At 46.6% G+C, this 16,858-nt stretch overlaps 1 protein-coding gene across 1 annotated transcript in view; it reads left to right on the top strand.

The window, feature by feature from the left end:
- Positions 1-2,338: 2,338 nt before the first annotated feature.
- Positions 2,339-16,858, top strand: part of NHERF2 (NHERF family PDZ scaffold protein 2) — a 138,570-nt gene continuing 124,050 nt past the window's right edge. Inside the window, exon 1 of the mRNA XM_068247297.1 lies at positions 2,339-2,867. Coding sequence (XP_068103398.1) covers positions 2,658-2,867 — 210 coding nt within the window. The 5' untranslated portion in view covers positions 2,339-2,657. The remainder of the gene's footprint in view (positions 2,868-16,858) is intronic.

Genomic DNA, 16,858 nt, shown 5'->3' with positions numbered 1-16,858 from the left:
TTATGTCCTGCCTGCTGCATCGGCTCACCTGTCCACCCTCCTGCCTGCTGCATCAACTCATCTGTCAGATGTCCTGCCTGTTGCATCACCACACCTGTCTGATGTCCTTCCTGCTGCATTACCTTACCTGTCTGACATCCTGCCTGCTGCATCGCATCACCTGTCCAACCTCCTGCCTGCTGGATCACCTTACCTGTACAATGTCCTGCCTGCTGCATCTCCACACCGGTCCAACATTCTGCCTGCTGCATTACCTCACCTGTCCAACCTCCTGCCTGCTGCATCATCACACCTGTACGACATCCTGCCTGCTGCATCAGCACACCTGTACAATGTCCTGCCTACTGCATCACTTCACGTGTCTTATGTCCTGCCTGCTGCATCACCTCACCTGTCTGATGTCCTGCCTGCTGCATCATCTCACCTGTCCTATGTCCTGCCTGCTGCATCACTTCACCTGTCTTATGTCCTGCCTGCTGCATCACCACATCTGTACAATGTCCTGGCTACTGCATCACCACACCTGTCCGATATCCTGCCTGCTGCATCACCACACCTGTCCAACGTCCTGTCTGCAGCATCACCACACCTGTCTGATGTCCTGCCTGCTACATCACCACACCTGTCCGATGTCCTGCCTGCTGCATCACCACACCTGTCCGATGTCCTGCCTGCTGCATCACCTCACCTGTCCTATGTCCTGCCTGCTGCATCACTTCACCTGTCTTATGTCCTGCCTGCTGCATCACCACATCTGTACAATGTCCTGGCTACTGCATCACCACACCTGTCCGATATCCTGCCTGCTGCATCACCACACCTGTCCAACGTCCTGTCTGCAGCATCACCACACCTGTCTGATGTCCTGCCTGCTACATCACCACACCTGTCCGATGTCCTGCCTGCTGCATCACCACACCTGTCTAATGTCCTGCCTGCTGCATCAACATACCTGTCTTATGTCCTGCCTGCTGCATCACCACACCTGTCCAATGTCCTGCCTGCCGCTTCTTCACACCTGTCCGATGTCCTGCCTGCTGCATCACCTCACCTGTCCGATGTCCTGCCTGCTGCATCACCTCACCTGTCCGATGTCCTGCCTGCTGCATCACCTCACCTGTCCGATGTCCTGCCTGCTGCATCACCTCACCTGTCCGATGTCCTGCCTGCTGCTTCACCTCACCTGTCCGATGTCCTGCCTGGTGCATCACCTCACCTGTCCGATGTCCTGCCTGCTGCATCACCTCACCTGTCCGATGTCCCACCTGCTGCATCACCTCACCTGTCCGATGTCCTGCCTGCTGCATCACCTCACCTGTCCGATGTACTGCCTGCTGCATCACCACATCTGCCTGATGTCCTGCCTGCTGCATCACCTCACCTGTCCGATGTCCTGCCAGCTGCATCACCTCACATGTCCGATGTCCTGCCTGCTGCATCACCACATCTGTCTAATGTCCTGCCTCCTGCTTCAACTCACCTTTCTGATGTCCTGCTTGCTGCATTACCACACCTGTCCAACGTTCACCTGTCCAATGTCCTGCCGTTGCATCACCTTACCTGCTGACCAAATCATATGTATATTTTCCTGCCAGATGCATGTCTCCATTTGTAAAATGTCCTGTGTGCCTTATGTGCACAGTGTCCTGTGTGTTAAGGTATGTACCCATTATGGAACAATCTCCTGAACAAACAATTGGATGGGGCAGCGTTCGTGGGGGGCTGATTGTCAACGAACGATCGTTTCAAGTTTTTTGGAACGATGCTACCGAATGTTTTGCATTAACTTTTTGGCAATGGGATCAGCAAGTTGATTATTCCGTTACAGGCAGGGCTGTAGGGTTGGAGTAGAGGAGTCCAAGTCGGAGCAATTTTTGTGTATCTGGAGTCGGAGGTTTCATTAACTGAGGAGTCGGAGTTGGATAATTTTTTTAGGTCTGTGGAGTCAGCAATTTTTGGGTACCTGGAGTCGGTGGTTTCATAAACCGAGGAGCTGGGTTGGATGATTTTTGTACCAACTCCACAGCCCTGGTTAAACATCTGTCCTATGTACTGCCTGTTCCATCACCTTGCTGCATACTCACCTATAAAAATTCCCTAATTGCTGTATATTTGTACCACGTCCTATCTGTTGAATCTCCACTAATGTCCTGCCTGTTGCATTTCCCCATCTGTACAATGTCCTGCCTCCAACATCTTCACATCATCCAACATATCTTCAATTGTACCTCGCCTGCTGATTCCCTATCTATGCAAAGTCTTGGCTGCTGTACCCACCCCCTTTCTTATGTGTAACACTGTGCCTGCCTGTTGCACTCTCACATCTGTTGGACGTCTTGCCTGTTGCGCTCCGCTGAAGTCGGCAGCACCCCCGTCTCTGCATAGTTTGGCCCCACTTGTATGCCCGTTCTGTCCCCCTGACCCCCCAGTCTGGAAGATTCCAGTGTGAACAGAGGGAGGTGCCAGAGCAGCATCTTTGTGGCTTTTCCTTGTTTGCAAGTGAAACCCAAGCCAGAGAGGGAGAGAGAGAGTGGAGGGAGGAGGAGCGCTGAGCCTGTCCCAGAGAGGAGCTCTCCGCCAGCAGAAGCAGCAGCACTATGCGCACTGTGCCCCACTGACTGCCCCGCCACTGTCACCCCACCAGCAGCAGCACCAGCATGGACCAGGAGCGTCGCCAGCCCCGGCTCTGCCACATCCTCAAGGGGGACAGCGGATACGGCTTCCACCTGCACGGCGAGAAGAACAAGACCGGCCAGTATATCCGCAAGGTGGAGCCCGGCTCCCCGGCTGAGGTGGCCGGGCTGAAAGCGGGGGACCGGGTGCTGGAGGTCAATGGGGTCAACGTGGAGAAGGAGACCCACCACCAGGTGAGCACTGATCGGCAGCGCTGTGTGCCCTGCACTGTTCTGACTACTGTGTTCCCTGCTGTACTTTACTGTGTGCACTGACTACCAGCCTAAGCACTGTATGTTGGCAGAACCCTACTAGTAGGGTTACACTGATCAGCACTGTGTGCCCTCACTGACAGGGGAACTGCTCAGCCCTGTGTGCCCTCACTGCCAGGGGGAACAGACCAGCACTGTGTGCCCTCACTGCCAGGGGGAACAGACCAGCACTGTCTGCCCTCACTGCCAGGGGAACTGCTCAGCCCTGTGTGCCCTCACTGCCAGGGGGAACAGACCAGCCCTGTGTGCCCTCACTGCCAGGGGGAACAGACCAGCACTGTGTGCCCTCACTGCCAGGGGACAGCTGATCAGCACTGTGTGCCCTCACTGCCAGGGGCAGCGGATCAGCACTGTGTGCCCTCACTGCCAGGGGACAGCTGATCAGCACTGTGTGCCCTCACTGCCAGGGGACAGCGGATCAGCACTGTGTGGCATCACTGCCAAGGGAGAACTGATCAGCACTGTGTGCCCTCACTGCCAGGGGACAGCTGATCAGCACTGTGTGCCCTCACTGCCACGGGAGAACTGATCAGCACTGTGTGCCCTCACTGCCATGGGAACTGATCAGCACTGTGTGCCCTCACTGCCAGGGGAACTGATCAGCACTGTGTGCCCTCACTGCCAGGACACAGCTGATCAGCACTGTGTGCCCTCACTGCCAGGGGACAGCTGATCAGCACTTTGTGCCCTCACTGCCAGGGGACAGCTGATCAGCACTGTGTGCCCTCACTGCCACGGGAGAACTGATCAGCACTGTGTGCACCCTCACTGCCAGGCGGAACTGATAAGCACTGTGTGCCCTCACTGCCAGGCAGAACTGATCAGCACTGTGTGCCCTCACTGCCAGGCGGAACTGATCAGCACTGTGTGCCCTCACTGCCAGGCAGAACTGATCAGCACTGTTTTCCCTTACTGCCAGGTGAGAACTGATCAGCACTGTGTTCCCTCACTGCCAGGTGAGAACTGGTCACCACTGTGTGCCCTCACTGCCAGGTGAGAACTGATCAGCACTGTGTGCCCTCACTGCCAGGTGAGAACTGATCAGCACTGTGTGCCCTCACTGCCAGGTGAGAACTGGTCAGCACTGTGTGCCCTCACTGCCAGGTGAGAACTGATCAGCACTGTGTGCCCTCACTGCCAGGTGAGAACTGTCACAGACGTGCACTGTGTTGTCAGTGCTTTCACCCCCTGGTTACTGGCACTTGTCTTCAGTGTTTGGAACCTCGTGTACAGATCTGTTCTGTTCTCCACTGTGATTACATGAGCTCATGTGTACTCTGTACTGTATACAATACTTTGTTTACCAGGTAACTGAGCTCCTCTAGAGAGTCCCATATTCTCCACTCTCCATCCTGTGTACACTCATCATCATCAGGTCACACTCACAGCAGAGTTACACTGTCTATTGTACTTTGTACACTTGCCAGCAGCATATACTGTCTCTGCTAAACACTATACACTGCTCAATGCTCTTCTCATCAAGATTCTACCCAGGCTGCCTATGATGTACTGCTGAATTGTGAATTGCTGAATACTGCTGTATTGTGCATTTCATATACCCTGGTGGGTAACTATACTGTGCATGTAGAATATTCAGGCTACAGAGCATGTGCTGTGCACAGTACTGCATATGTTATACTCAGTCTGTGCTGTATGCAGTTTACTGAGCCTATGTTTTATACATTAAGCTAAGCAGGTACTTCTTACAGTACTGTTTACATTATACAGTACTTGGGTTTGATGACTACAAATTAAGTTACTCAGTAGTACATATGCACTCCCCGCAGAGCTGTCGTGAATCCACTGAGAATGTTGTGCACACTGATCACAGAGGTTGTTGTATGTCACCCATAAACCTGGTACAGATCTTGCATGAAGAATGTGTAATGGAGGAAGAATCCCTTCATTTTCCTGCAGAATACCTGCACTTCACTCTTAAAGCGGACCCAAACCAAACATTTTTTTTTAATTAAAAATATTTAGTTGCACCACTCTGACACATACAAAGATAAATAAACACTCCTTCAAACCTATGATCATTTCAGTGCATGCTTTTCACCCTCCTCATTTCATAGCTAGGGTTATACTGGGGGCAGCCATTAGCAATTCCTCCATTGCCAGACACCATCTACTCCACCAGACTGCTGGATTCTCTCCCGGCAATTTGAAAGGAAGGGAGGGGTTCCTCCAATAAATGTAAAATATTTTATATTTGTCATCATGCAGCTGAAAAAGGCTGCTATTTATTATTATAATTTAGAAAATAGATTTTATTTCTGAAATCTTGTATTTTTAGTTTGGGTCCACTTTAAGGTGGGTACTAATGGTCCAATTTCTAGCGAAAAATCGTTTGACCGATCAGAAATTCTAATCGGATTGGTTGTAAATATATTCTCCATTGGTGGACACAATCGATTATGAACGAGCGAAAAAAATGGCGCCCGAATGAATTTTCGTTCGAACCAAAATTTGGATTTTTTTGTTGGTTGTGATAGATAGGAAGCAATTATTGGTTGGTTGATGGTGTAGTGAACGATTTATTACAATATTTAACTTCCAATCTGAATTTCTGATCGCTCGAACGATTTTTCGCTAGAAATTGGACCGTTAGTGGCCACCTTTAGGCTCCCTGCACACTGCATGCGATTCCGATTTTTAATCATGTATTACATCCGATTCCGATTTTTAATCGTTATTGCTTGCTGCGTTTTTTTCTCCGTTTTTCTGTTGATTGCATTCAGGGAAAATCGGAATTGCAAATTGGAAACGGAATCGGAATTGCAAAATGGATTTGCAGTGTGCAGGGAGCCTAATGCAGGGAGTAGACTCCCGCCGCGTCCCCGCTCGTCAGCGCGTGCACGTGGATCGATTACCGCTCGTCCCCGCCGGCGCTCCTTATCAGCTGCTCGATTCCCTGCCATTGTCCGCCGGCGGGAATCGAGCGGGCGGGGGTCGAGCAGCGTGATCGGACCAGCTGAATATTATCAGCTGGCCGGATCAGCTGCTCGATACACGGTACAGAAACGTACCGTGTATCCCCAGCATTAGATGTACCCACAGTCACATTGGATGTTCTTTGTTTCTGTCTGCACCCTCTACAAATACTCTTACTAAGGACTAGTTTTGATTTCTATTCAACAGCTACTCTACAGCTACATCCCAAGTTTAGTTAAAATGCTTGTGCTTAAAAGTTAGTGTCCCAACACATTGTCTGTTTAATAAGATTCACTGGAACCCTGTATCAGCTGGGTTCCTGTGCATAGATCTGTCCCCTTGCAGAAAATGGCCCTGGCATTTTTCTGTATCAGATATAGCAAAGGTTAGAGGCCTTTAGGATTCCCAGTGAATCTTAATATACAGATGACATGCTTAGGCATTCACATTGACCACTTCTTTAGAATTCCTAAGCTTTGGCAGTGATGGAATGTCTTTTATGTTACATACTTTCAATCAACAAGACTGTAATATGCAAATTAGAGGAGTCGGTGGAATCCTAAACTGAGGAGTCGAAGTTGAGTCTGAGGTTTTTTGTACCGACTCCACAGCCCTCTTCACAATCTACATTACACTCAACCTATACTGCACACTCCACTGTGTACATTATACATTATATTGTGCACTATACTGTACACACTATACGGAGCTTAGTCTGTGTTCATTAAACTTATCTTGTATTCTATACATTCTACTCATTCTGTACTGTGCACTCTTCTGTGTACATTATGCGCAGGCAGCACTGTGCATTACACTGCATGCATTATAACTCAACCTGTACTGTGCACTCTGCATATATTATACTCAGCCTGTACTGTGCACGCCACTGCATACACTCAGGCTGCACTGTGCACTCCACTGCATGCATTATACTCAACCTGTACTGTGCACTCTGCATATATTATACTCAGCCTGTGCTGTGCACGCTACTGCATTCACTCAGGCTGCACTGTGCACTCCACTGCATGCATTATACTCAACCTGTACTGTGCACTCCACTGCATATATTATACTCAGCCTGTACTGTGCACTCTACTGCATATATTATACTCAGCCTGTACTCTGCACTCCACTGCAAACCCTCATTCTGTACTGTGCATGCCACTGCATGCATTATACTCAACCTGTACTGTGCACTCCACTGCATACATTATACTTAGCCTGTACTGTGCACTACGCTGCATATGCTTAGGCTGTACTGTGCACTCCATTGCATGCATTATACTCAACCTGTACAGTGCACTCCACTGCATATATTATACTCAGGCTGTACTCTGCACTCCACTGCAAACCCTCATTCTGTACTGTGCATGCCACTGCATGCATTATATTCAACCTGTACTGTGCACTCCACTGCATATATTATACTCAGGCTGTACTCTGCACTCCACTGAAAACCCTCATTCTGTACTGTGCATGCCACTGCATGCATTATACTCAACCTGTACTGTGCACTTCACTGCATATATTATACTCAGGCTGTACTCTGCACTCCACTGCAAACCCTCATTCTGTATTGTGCATGCCACTGCATGCATTATACTCAACCTGTACTGTGCACTCCACTGCATATATTATACTCAGGCTGTACTCTGCACTCCACTGCAAACCCTCATTCAGTACTGTGCATGACACTGCATGCATTATACTCAACCTGTACTCCATTGCATACAATATACTTAGCCTGTACGGTGCACTCCACTGCATACATTATACTCAGGCTGTACTGTATACAATAAAAACCCCTCCTCTCTCCTTTTTAAATATGGCAGTAACCCCCTGCCCCCCCCCCCCCTTTAAAATGAAGTTCTATACACAGATTGATAGTTTTCAAATGGGCTCCAAGATAACATGTGGACAGGACATGGGTATGGAAAGGCCGGAGTGCTAACCATTTAGCCAGTGTGCTGTCAGTCACACCTACACAGTCAGCATCAGGCAGCCTCTGGGCCACTGTTGTCTGTCACTTCATGCATATAGCTTTAGGTGATGACTGTGCTGTGCAGCTGGACTCTGCACTGCCTGATGACATCTGTGTAAGTTACACTGTCTGTCCTGCACTGTGTACAGTCCCCACCAGGTCATTGTAATGATGGTCACAGTACAGGTCATTGGACAGCATGGTGTATACTGTCACTCTTCACATTCAGCTTCTCTGTGTTATGTACGTCAAGTGTGCCACACATTCACTGCCAGCTAATTACTGCACTGCGATTGTGTACACTCTCCCTTTATCTCATCACTTCTGCTTTGTAATATATACATACAGTACTTCCACATACTATATTCATTCACTCTCAGGCAGCTTAGCTGTTATATTGTAAATACTTGCTAAATACTCTTTAGTGTCCAGAGATAAGGAACAACAACCACAACCACAAGTACAATTCATAACAACGATTATCAAGTTACAAAGGTAGTTGTCATGTCAAGTATTTGGATTTATTAGGCAGCAAATTAATATTTTACCTGTTGAAGGAGATGTGTTGAAAGCAGAAAAAAATGGGTGAATGTAATGCCTGGTACACACAATACAATTTTCTGTCAGATTGATGGTCAAATCAAATAATTTCTGGATCGTTTTCATGATTGATTTTTTATAGAAATTATCGGAAAATTGATCAGAAAAAAAAGATCGGAAATCAGATTGGAAATAATCAGTTTGACCGTCAATCTAACAGAAAATTGCATCATGTGTACCAGGCATTAGGATCTGAGTGGCTTTGAAAAGGGCAAGCTACAAAAAATAAACAAACATTTGTAAAGCGCTTTTCTCCCATAGCACCCAAAGCGCATACGCTTGTCTCAGATCAGTACATTGTGATGTTTACAGGGGGAAAAGTTATGTGATCATAAATGCCAGACTAAACAGGTGGCTTTTCAGTTTGGATTTAAATACCTCCAGAGTCGTCTTGATTGGGTGTGACAAGCTATTCCAAGGGGTAGAGGCAGCATGACAGAAGCCTCTGGCTTTTTAGTTGGACTCTGAGGGTGGTCAAGTTATCAGATCCTGTTGTACATATGCTAGATGGAACGTGGCTAAGGCTGCAGTTCATGTGTGCAGGTGTCCCACATATCTGAAAATGGGGACCAAACTAAGCCTAGGGTCACATGTGGCTTACTGGATGGGGGATGGGATGTGAACCAGGGAACCCAGTGCTGCAAGGCAAGAGTGCTAACCACTATGCCACCATGACCAATGTTTGCTGGAGCAGCTCAGGCTGAATGTATATTTTACTTTAGTAAATTCCCTCAGACTGCACCTTTTATATCAGCAATGTATCAAATCATCCCCTAAAGCAGGAGTCAGGAACCTTTTTGGTTAAACATAAACGCCACATATTTTAAAATGAAATTCTTCGATAGACATACAATGTTTGAAACTGGGACAGTAGGGCTCACGTCCCCGTTGCCATGGGGATGTGTATACAGTTGATCCTCAGGGCAGCGGAAGCGTCAGACACGTCTTCAGCTTCTCTTGGGTTTCAGCAACATCAGCAATTTCCCTGAGAGCCAGACAGGAGAAATACCGACTAACAACTTGTACAATTAGCTAGCTGACTTGGGGGTTGATTAACTTTGTAGGACAAGATCCCCGCATTTTGGCCCAATAGGCTGCCTGTCAAGTGAAAGGCAGCCTATTGTGCCAATCAAAGTGTGGGGATCTCATCCTACAAAGTCACTGGACCTGACAGGGTCCAGAGTGGGACAATTGGAGCAGATGTTAGTTTTGGAGTAGCTCGAGTAAGTTAGTAGAGCATGCTACAGCAGTAGCGTGCCTGCTTTGAAAATGTTACTTGCGCTGCCACACTAAGCTGCGCTGCTTAGGCAGTGTATCTTAGTGAATCAACCCCTACTGATTTGTCTGTGAGCCAGATGTAGCCATCAAAAGAGCCACATCTGGCTCCCGAGCCATAGGGTCCCTACCCCTGCCTCAAAGGCTACCAGATCATCAGTGAACGTCTGATGCCCCAGTTAACCTCAATAAGTTTACATGCTGTAATGCAAAGATCACTGCCCCTCCCACAAAGTAGTCGGTTGTGCAGCATGTAATGTGATTAGGATTGAATCTATATGTTCTCATGTTTATCTTATCTTTCCTCATATCACTTCAGGAACCTTTTAACTATGAACTGTAAAGGAAAGCAAACACTGCAATCTTCTAATGTGCTTCAATATTTATTTCCATGTCAGAAGTGAGTCTGTCGCCATGGTTCACATTCTCTGAAGTACTCAGAAACAGAGAGCAGCACTTGAGAAATATTTCCTTTCATATGTAGTTTCTCTTGCAGCGCAGTCCTGCTTCCTATTTGCTGTTAGCCCATCCCAGATGTAAAGAGCGTGGATATCTGCAGATTGGGTTCTAATAGAAGAAATATGAATTCAACCCTTTAGCTGCACTCCTGTAGAAAATTTCCACCATATTGTTCGGGGAAAACGAAAGTCCTCCTCAGGGCAAATTGTTTTCTTTAGCAGAGCTTGCTGACACCTACTGTGTCTAGAAGATTTCAAATTAATAGACGTCACAGAAAACAACCAGGAGCTTCTTCAGCAGCCATGCACTGTAGCACAAACCTTTTTGCAGCTGCAGTCTATGTGCTTCTCAGGGAAGTGGTCTGTCTGCGCTCAACTCCCAGCAGCCTGTGGGCACAGATGGGGCTTGGCCTGCTTGAAGTGTACCTGTAGAGAAAAAATGCGGGGAGGGGAAAGCCTATGAATTCACAAGACGCTTTCCTTATCCTTCTCCATCGGCCCTGGCTCCAGCATGGAGACCCCCACAAAAGATTGCTTGTCAAGAGCTTGTGCAGGTGCAGTGGTATGGACTCAGTGTCGGACTGGGAGGTGAAAAAGCTGAGGAAATCCACCTGTTGGCCAAGCAGCAGTAACCCTGTGTTATCACTCCCAATAGAAACCTGCATCAAGCCTTCACTGTGAGCAGCAACACCTGATTACTACTGCTTGGCCAGCAAGTGATTTTCCCACCTCCCAGTCCTGGCAGGCAGTGCGCACAGATTTTCAATAGATCTCATCATATCTGTGTGTAGTTTGTAGATGCATTTGATTAGATAGATCCCTCTCTTATCAGATAATGTAAGAGGGATCTGTCTGTTGGGCCACATCGACCAATGTATGGCCAGATTTAGTGAGGGTTTACACTATGTTGTGCAGAAAATATGTGCATTTTTTCAGACACTATGCACATTCGTGGCAAGTAGGTTTTTCCACGGTAGCTAATGATAAAGCTATACTGAAGCACACTGGAAAAAAGTCAGATACTTACCTATGAATAGGGAAGGCCCTGGATCTTATAGAGCCTTGCCTGACCTCTTTCAGTGTCCAGCGCTGTCCCCTGTTGAATTTTTCCACCTCCGGGAGCCCTTGGAAGGCTTTGGATGCACTCAGTCGCCATGTGCAGGACGGAACCGTCTGTCTCTAGAAACACTCGGGGACACGAGTGCTTCCGAAACCTTCCAAAGATCTCCAAAGGCGTATTCGACCAGTTAATCGAATACCTGCATCTGAGTGTCACTGGAACGATGGGATTGAGAAAAGGAACATAGTAGGCAAAGCTGAACGTTTTTTTTTCCCCTGCATGCAAAAAACACATCAGGGGCTCGATTCACAAAAGGGTGCTAACTCAGATAGCACGCCTGAAAGCTTTTATTGATCGCGTGCAAAGTTTAGCGCTGCGCGGTGCACACGAAACGTTGCACTGGGTGCCCCTAAAACGTTGCACCAGGTGCTTTTTGGGCGCACCCGGTGCAACGGTTTAGGGGCACCCAGTGCGACGGTTTAGCAGCGCTAAACTTTACACTCGCTAATTTAGCGCGCTCTTTAGGGCTTTAGGCGTGCTAAGGGGCTTTTAGGCGTGCTAACTAAGTTAGCACCCTTTTGTGAATCAAGCCCCAGATATGAATGAGCACTTTGACTAATAGGAATTCGGATGCGGGAAAACACATGCAGATATGACAAGTGTGAACCCTTCCTCTCTCCTTGCCGCCTGTGTCTGATAAATGGTTTCCTTCCATCGCCTCGTAGTGTTAAAGTCACAGGTTCTCGACCACTGCGCCCTCAGCATGGCGAATGTTACTACTGTCACTGTGTGAGATGTTCCCTCCTGTCATTTACTGTGGTATTCCTGTCATGTTATTTCCGCATTACCACAGACTTATTTCCAAAGGAAGCCATTCAAAAATCCAGCTAAATGGTCCCCTTTTATCACTGCAATTTTCTGCAGCAATGTCACTGTGATATTGTAAATACAGTGATAAATGCATGGATATCCCAGAGAATGACAGCGGTAATCTCTGCCTAGCATAGACGCGTAGTCACATCCTCCTCCCAACTGACCTATATTGTAGTTACAAGCTGCTGTGTGTATGAAGCTGCCTGTCTTTTATCTCGCGGTTTCAATATAACAGACCTACACCTCGCGATTTTGTCCATGATTTTTGCGACGACCGGTGTTTTTTTTTCAGCAACAGTTGTTCATTTCTGCCGTCTTGCAAGATGGGTATGAATGCATGATTAGCTGTACGACGCTTAGGGCCGGTTCACATGGACGGCAGGCGGCGTTGAAGGCCAGGAAGTCGCGTCGTCCTGTGACGACCCGTTCGGTGGCGGCGGTACAGAGATCGTCGCGATCGGCGTTTCTCGTCCCCGCAGGGGGACATGAAGCCGCGCCGGCTAGCCGTCCCTGGACGTTGCTTGCGGCTTCTAGGGACGGCCGAAACGATGCGTTAAATCGGGATCAGAACGCCGCGTTTATGCAATAGACGGTAATCGACGGTAACCGCGCAATGCTAAACGCTCCTATTCACTTGAATGGTAGAGTTTAGCCGATGGGTCCCGAACGCTTGACGGTAGACGCCGCCAAGCGTCCGTGTGAACCGGCCCTTAGCGTTGTTTGAGCCCGTTGTGTGCCCTCGCGTGTTCCTCGGGCAGAAAGATGAATGGGGAACACTCATTGTTGGGATGTGATCCATCTTCCTGCGTCGTTAAGGTGTCCAGTTTTACATTCAAATCAAATGCAAATTGTATGCAGTCTGATTGGGCTAATTAAAATTGTCTGGAAGAGCATTTCAATGCACATTGCCTGGCTATCTTGCTGATCCATTGCTTTTAGCCATAGACCCTGAACAAGCATGCAGATCAGATATTTCTGATAACAGTCTGACAATATTAGCTCATGTTTGTTTCAGGTGTGTGATTCAGACACTACTGCACATGGCAGCTTCCATATGCCTCTTACTTTAGTTGTCCTTTAAAGCGGACCTGAATATATATATATATATATATATATATATATATATATATATATATATATATATATATATATATATGTATATATATATATATATATGTATATATATATATATATATGTAAATATATATATATATATATATACTGTATATACATACACATATATATATATATATATATATATATATATATATATATATAGTGGGTTGCAAAAGTATTTGGCCCCCTTGAAGTTTTCCACATTTTGTCATATTACTGCCACAAACTTGAATCAATTTTATTGGAATTCCACATGAAAGACCAACACAAAGTGGTGTACACATGAGAAGTGGAACGAAAATCATACATGATTCCAAACATTTTTTACAAATAAATAACTGCAAAGTGGTGTGTGCATAATTATTCGGCCCCCTTTGATCTGAGTGCAGTCAGTTGCCTATAGACATTGTCTGATGAGTGCTAATGACTAAATAGAGTGCATATGTGTGTAATCTAATGTCAGTACAAATACAGCTGCTCTGTGATGGCCTCAGAGGTTGTCTAAGAGAATATTGGGAGCAACAACACCGTGAAGTCCAAAGAACACACCAGACAGGTCAGGGATAAAGTTATTGAGAAATTTAAAGCAGGCTTAGGCTACAAAAAGATTTCCAAAGCCTTGAACATCCCCCAGAGCACTGTTCAAGCAATCATTCAGAAATGATGTATGGCACAACTGTAAACCTACCAAGACAAGGCCGTCCACCTAAACTCACAGGCCGAACAAGGAGAGCGCTGATCAGAAATGCAGTCAAGAGGCCCATGGTGACTCTGGACGAGCTGCAGAGATCTACAGCTCAGGTGGGAGACTCTGTCCATAGGACAACTATTAGTCATGCACTATACAAAGTTGGCCTTTATGGAAGAGTGGCAAGAAGAAAGGCATTGTTAACAGAAAGCATAAGAAGTCCCGCTTGCAGTTTGCCACAAGCCATGTGGGGGACACAGCAACCATGTGGAAGAAGGTGCTCTGGTCAGATGAGACCAAAATGGAACTTTTTGGCAAAAATACAAAACGCTATGTGTGGCAGAAAACTAACACTGCACATCGCTCTGAAAACACCATCCCCACTGTCAAATATGGTGGTGGCAGCATCATGCTCGGGGGGTGCATCTCTTCAGCAGGGACAGGGAAGCTGGTCAGAGTTGATGGGGAGATGGATGGAGCCAAATACAGGGCAAACTTGGAAGAAAACCTCTTGGAGACTGCAAAAGACTTGAGACTGGGGCAGAGGTTCACCTTCCAGCAGGACAATGACCCTAAACATAAAGCCAGGGAAACAATGGAATGGTTTAAAACAAAACATATCTATGTGTTAGAATGGCCCAGTCAAAGTCCAGATCTAAATCCAATCGAGAATCTGTGGCAAGATCTGAAAATTGCTGTTCACAAACGCTGTCCATCTAATCTGACTAAGGTGGAGCTGTTTTGCAAAGAAGAATGGGCAAGGATTTCAGTCTCTAGATGTGCAAAGCTGATAGAGACATACCCTAAAAGACTGGCAGCTGTAATTGCAGCAAAAGGTGGTTCTAAAAAGTATTGACTCAGTAGGCCGAATAATTACGCACACCCCACTTTGCAGTTATTAATTTGTAAACAATGTTTGGAATGATGTATGATTTTCGATCCACTTCTCACATGTACACCACTTTGTATTGGTCTTTCACGTGGAATTCCAATAAAATTGATGCATGTTTGTGGCAGTAATGTGACAAAATGTGGAAAACTTCAAGGGGGTCGAATACCTTTGCAACCCACTGTATATATAGTTTCACTTACCTCGGGCTTCTGCCAGCCCACTGCAGCCGTCCTGTGCCCACACCATTTCCAAATGATCACCCGTTCCCCTTCCGCGGCTGACTTTTGTTCACGCGACTTATAAGTCGCTGTCCATTGCACCTGTAGCCAGGAGCGCCATGCACAGATGCAGTGTGGTAAAATCTCTACTTCGCCTCCCGGCGAAGCGAAAGTGAGATGCGGCGTGGGAACAGAAGATCGTTTGGCAACGGCATGGGCACAGAACAACTGCAGTGGGCTGGCAGAAGCCCCAGGTAAGTGAAACTTTTATTTAATATCTTCTTGAGATTCGCTTGGTTTAAGAGAAAGCTTGGTTTAAGGGAGTTCAGGGAACCCTTTGAAGAGACTCCGTAACAAAAATTGCATCCTGTTTTTTATCATCCTACAAGTTCCAAAAGCTATTCTAATGTGTTCTGGCTTACTGCAGCACTTTATACTATCACCATCTCTGTAATAAATCAACTTATCTCTCTCTTGTCAGACTTGTCAGCCTGTGTCTGGAAGGCTGCCAATGACAAGTTCTTCAGTGTTGTGGTTCTGTGATGCATCTCCCCCCTCCAGGCCCCTCTCTGCACACTGCCTGTGTATTATTTGGATTAGGGCAGCTTCTCTCTTCTCTTTTATCGTTTACAAGCTGGATAAATCGTCCTCTGAGCTGGCTGGGCTTTCACATACTGAAGAATTACAGACAAGGGCAAAGCTGTTTGCAGGAAGAAACGAGCAGCCTGAAACTTCAGTGCATGAGAGATGCAGGGGGAAAGAAACACACAAATGATCTCTTGAGATTCAAAAGGAAGGGTGTATACAGCCTGCTTGGGTATGGATGTATTTTCTATGTGTAGACATACTGTACATCAACCTACTTCCTGTTTTGGTGGCCATTTTGTTTGTTTATAAACAAACTTTTTAAAACTGTTTTTAACCACTTTTAATGCGTCGGGGAGCGGCGAAATTGTGACAGAGGGTAATAGGAGATGTCCTCTAATGCACTGGTATGTTTACTTTTGTGTGATTTTAACAATACAGATTCTCTTTAAGGTTTTGATGGCCCAGAACCACCTGGAGTTTATGCAATCGGACTAGAAGGCTTGTGTAGAAGCACTGCAAAGGGCACTTTTGCCTTTTTGACATAAAAGGTAATTGCATATGGTCATTATTGCAAGGTGCTGTACTGCAATGATATATTTTTGTACAAGAGGAAATGATCATATCCAATTACCTTCTGTTTTGAGGAACAACACTCTACTTTGTTCTCGTAGAGAGTATCTTGGTTTCTTTTATTTCATCAGTTCCCCTGACAATAGGTCATTTCTCGTTTCCCTGAAAAGGTGGTTTGTGAGATGTTTGTCTGCGCCTCCCTCGCCTCTTTTCAGCCAGGTACCACATGAACTGCAGATTTTGCAGAAGTCCTGAGACGACACAGGTCTCTGGAGACGGCAGGCAGAGACTGGGAAACATCTTGCACAGCTCTGGAAACACTCCTCTGTGCTCATCTCTGCTGTAACACTTTCTCTCATGGCAGGCAGGGAATTACTTGTTGTAAGGAAACTAAACTATAGGAAATTAGGAATTAGTTTCTGTAATAAAGTCTTCAGCATCTGTGGTAACTAAATAATGTACAAACTTCTTGAATGTGTCAGAACAAAAAATATATTTACAGGATATCTCCAGTTGATACAGCTTGTGAGCCCTTCCTATATGGCCCTCCATAACCAGCCAGTACTCCAGGGGATGTTTATATGGCCAATCGCCACATCTGAAGCAGTAATTATTTCCCTGAAGCAGATGCGCTCCCTCTGCTTCTGTGTCAGTACAGTG

Source organism: Hyperolius riggenbachi, chromosome 7 (genome assembly GCF_040937935.1).
Source record: "Hyperolius riggenbachi isolate aHypRig1 chromosome 7, aHypRig1.pri, whole genome shotgun sequence".
Classification (NCBI taxonomy): Eukaryota; Metazoa; Chordata; class Amphibia; order Anura; family Hyperoliidae; genus Hyperolius; species Hyperolius riggenbachi.
Note: the sequence above shows the minus strand (reverse complement) of the source record. Positions and strands in the feature narration are given on the sequence as shown.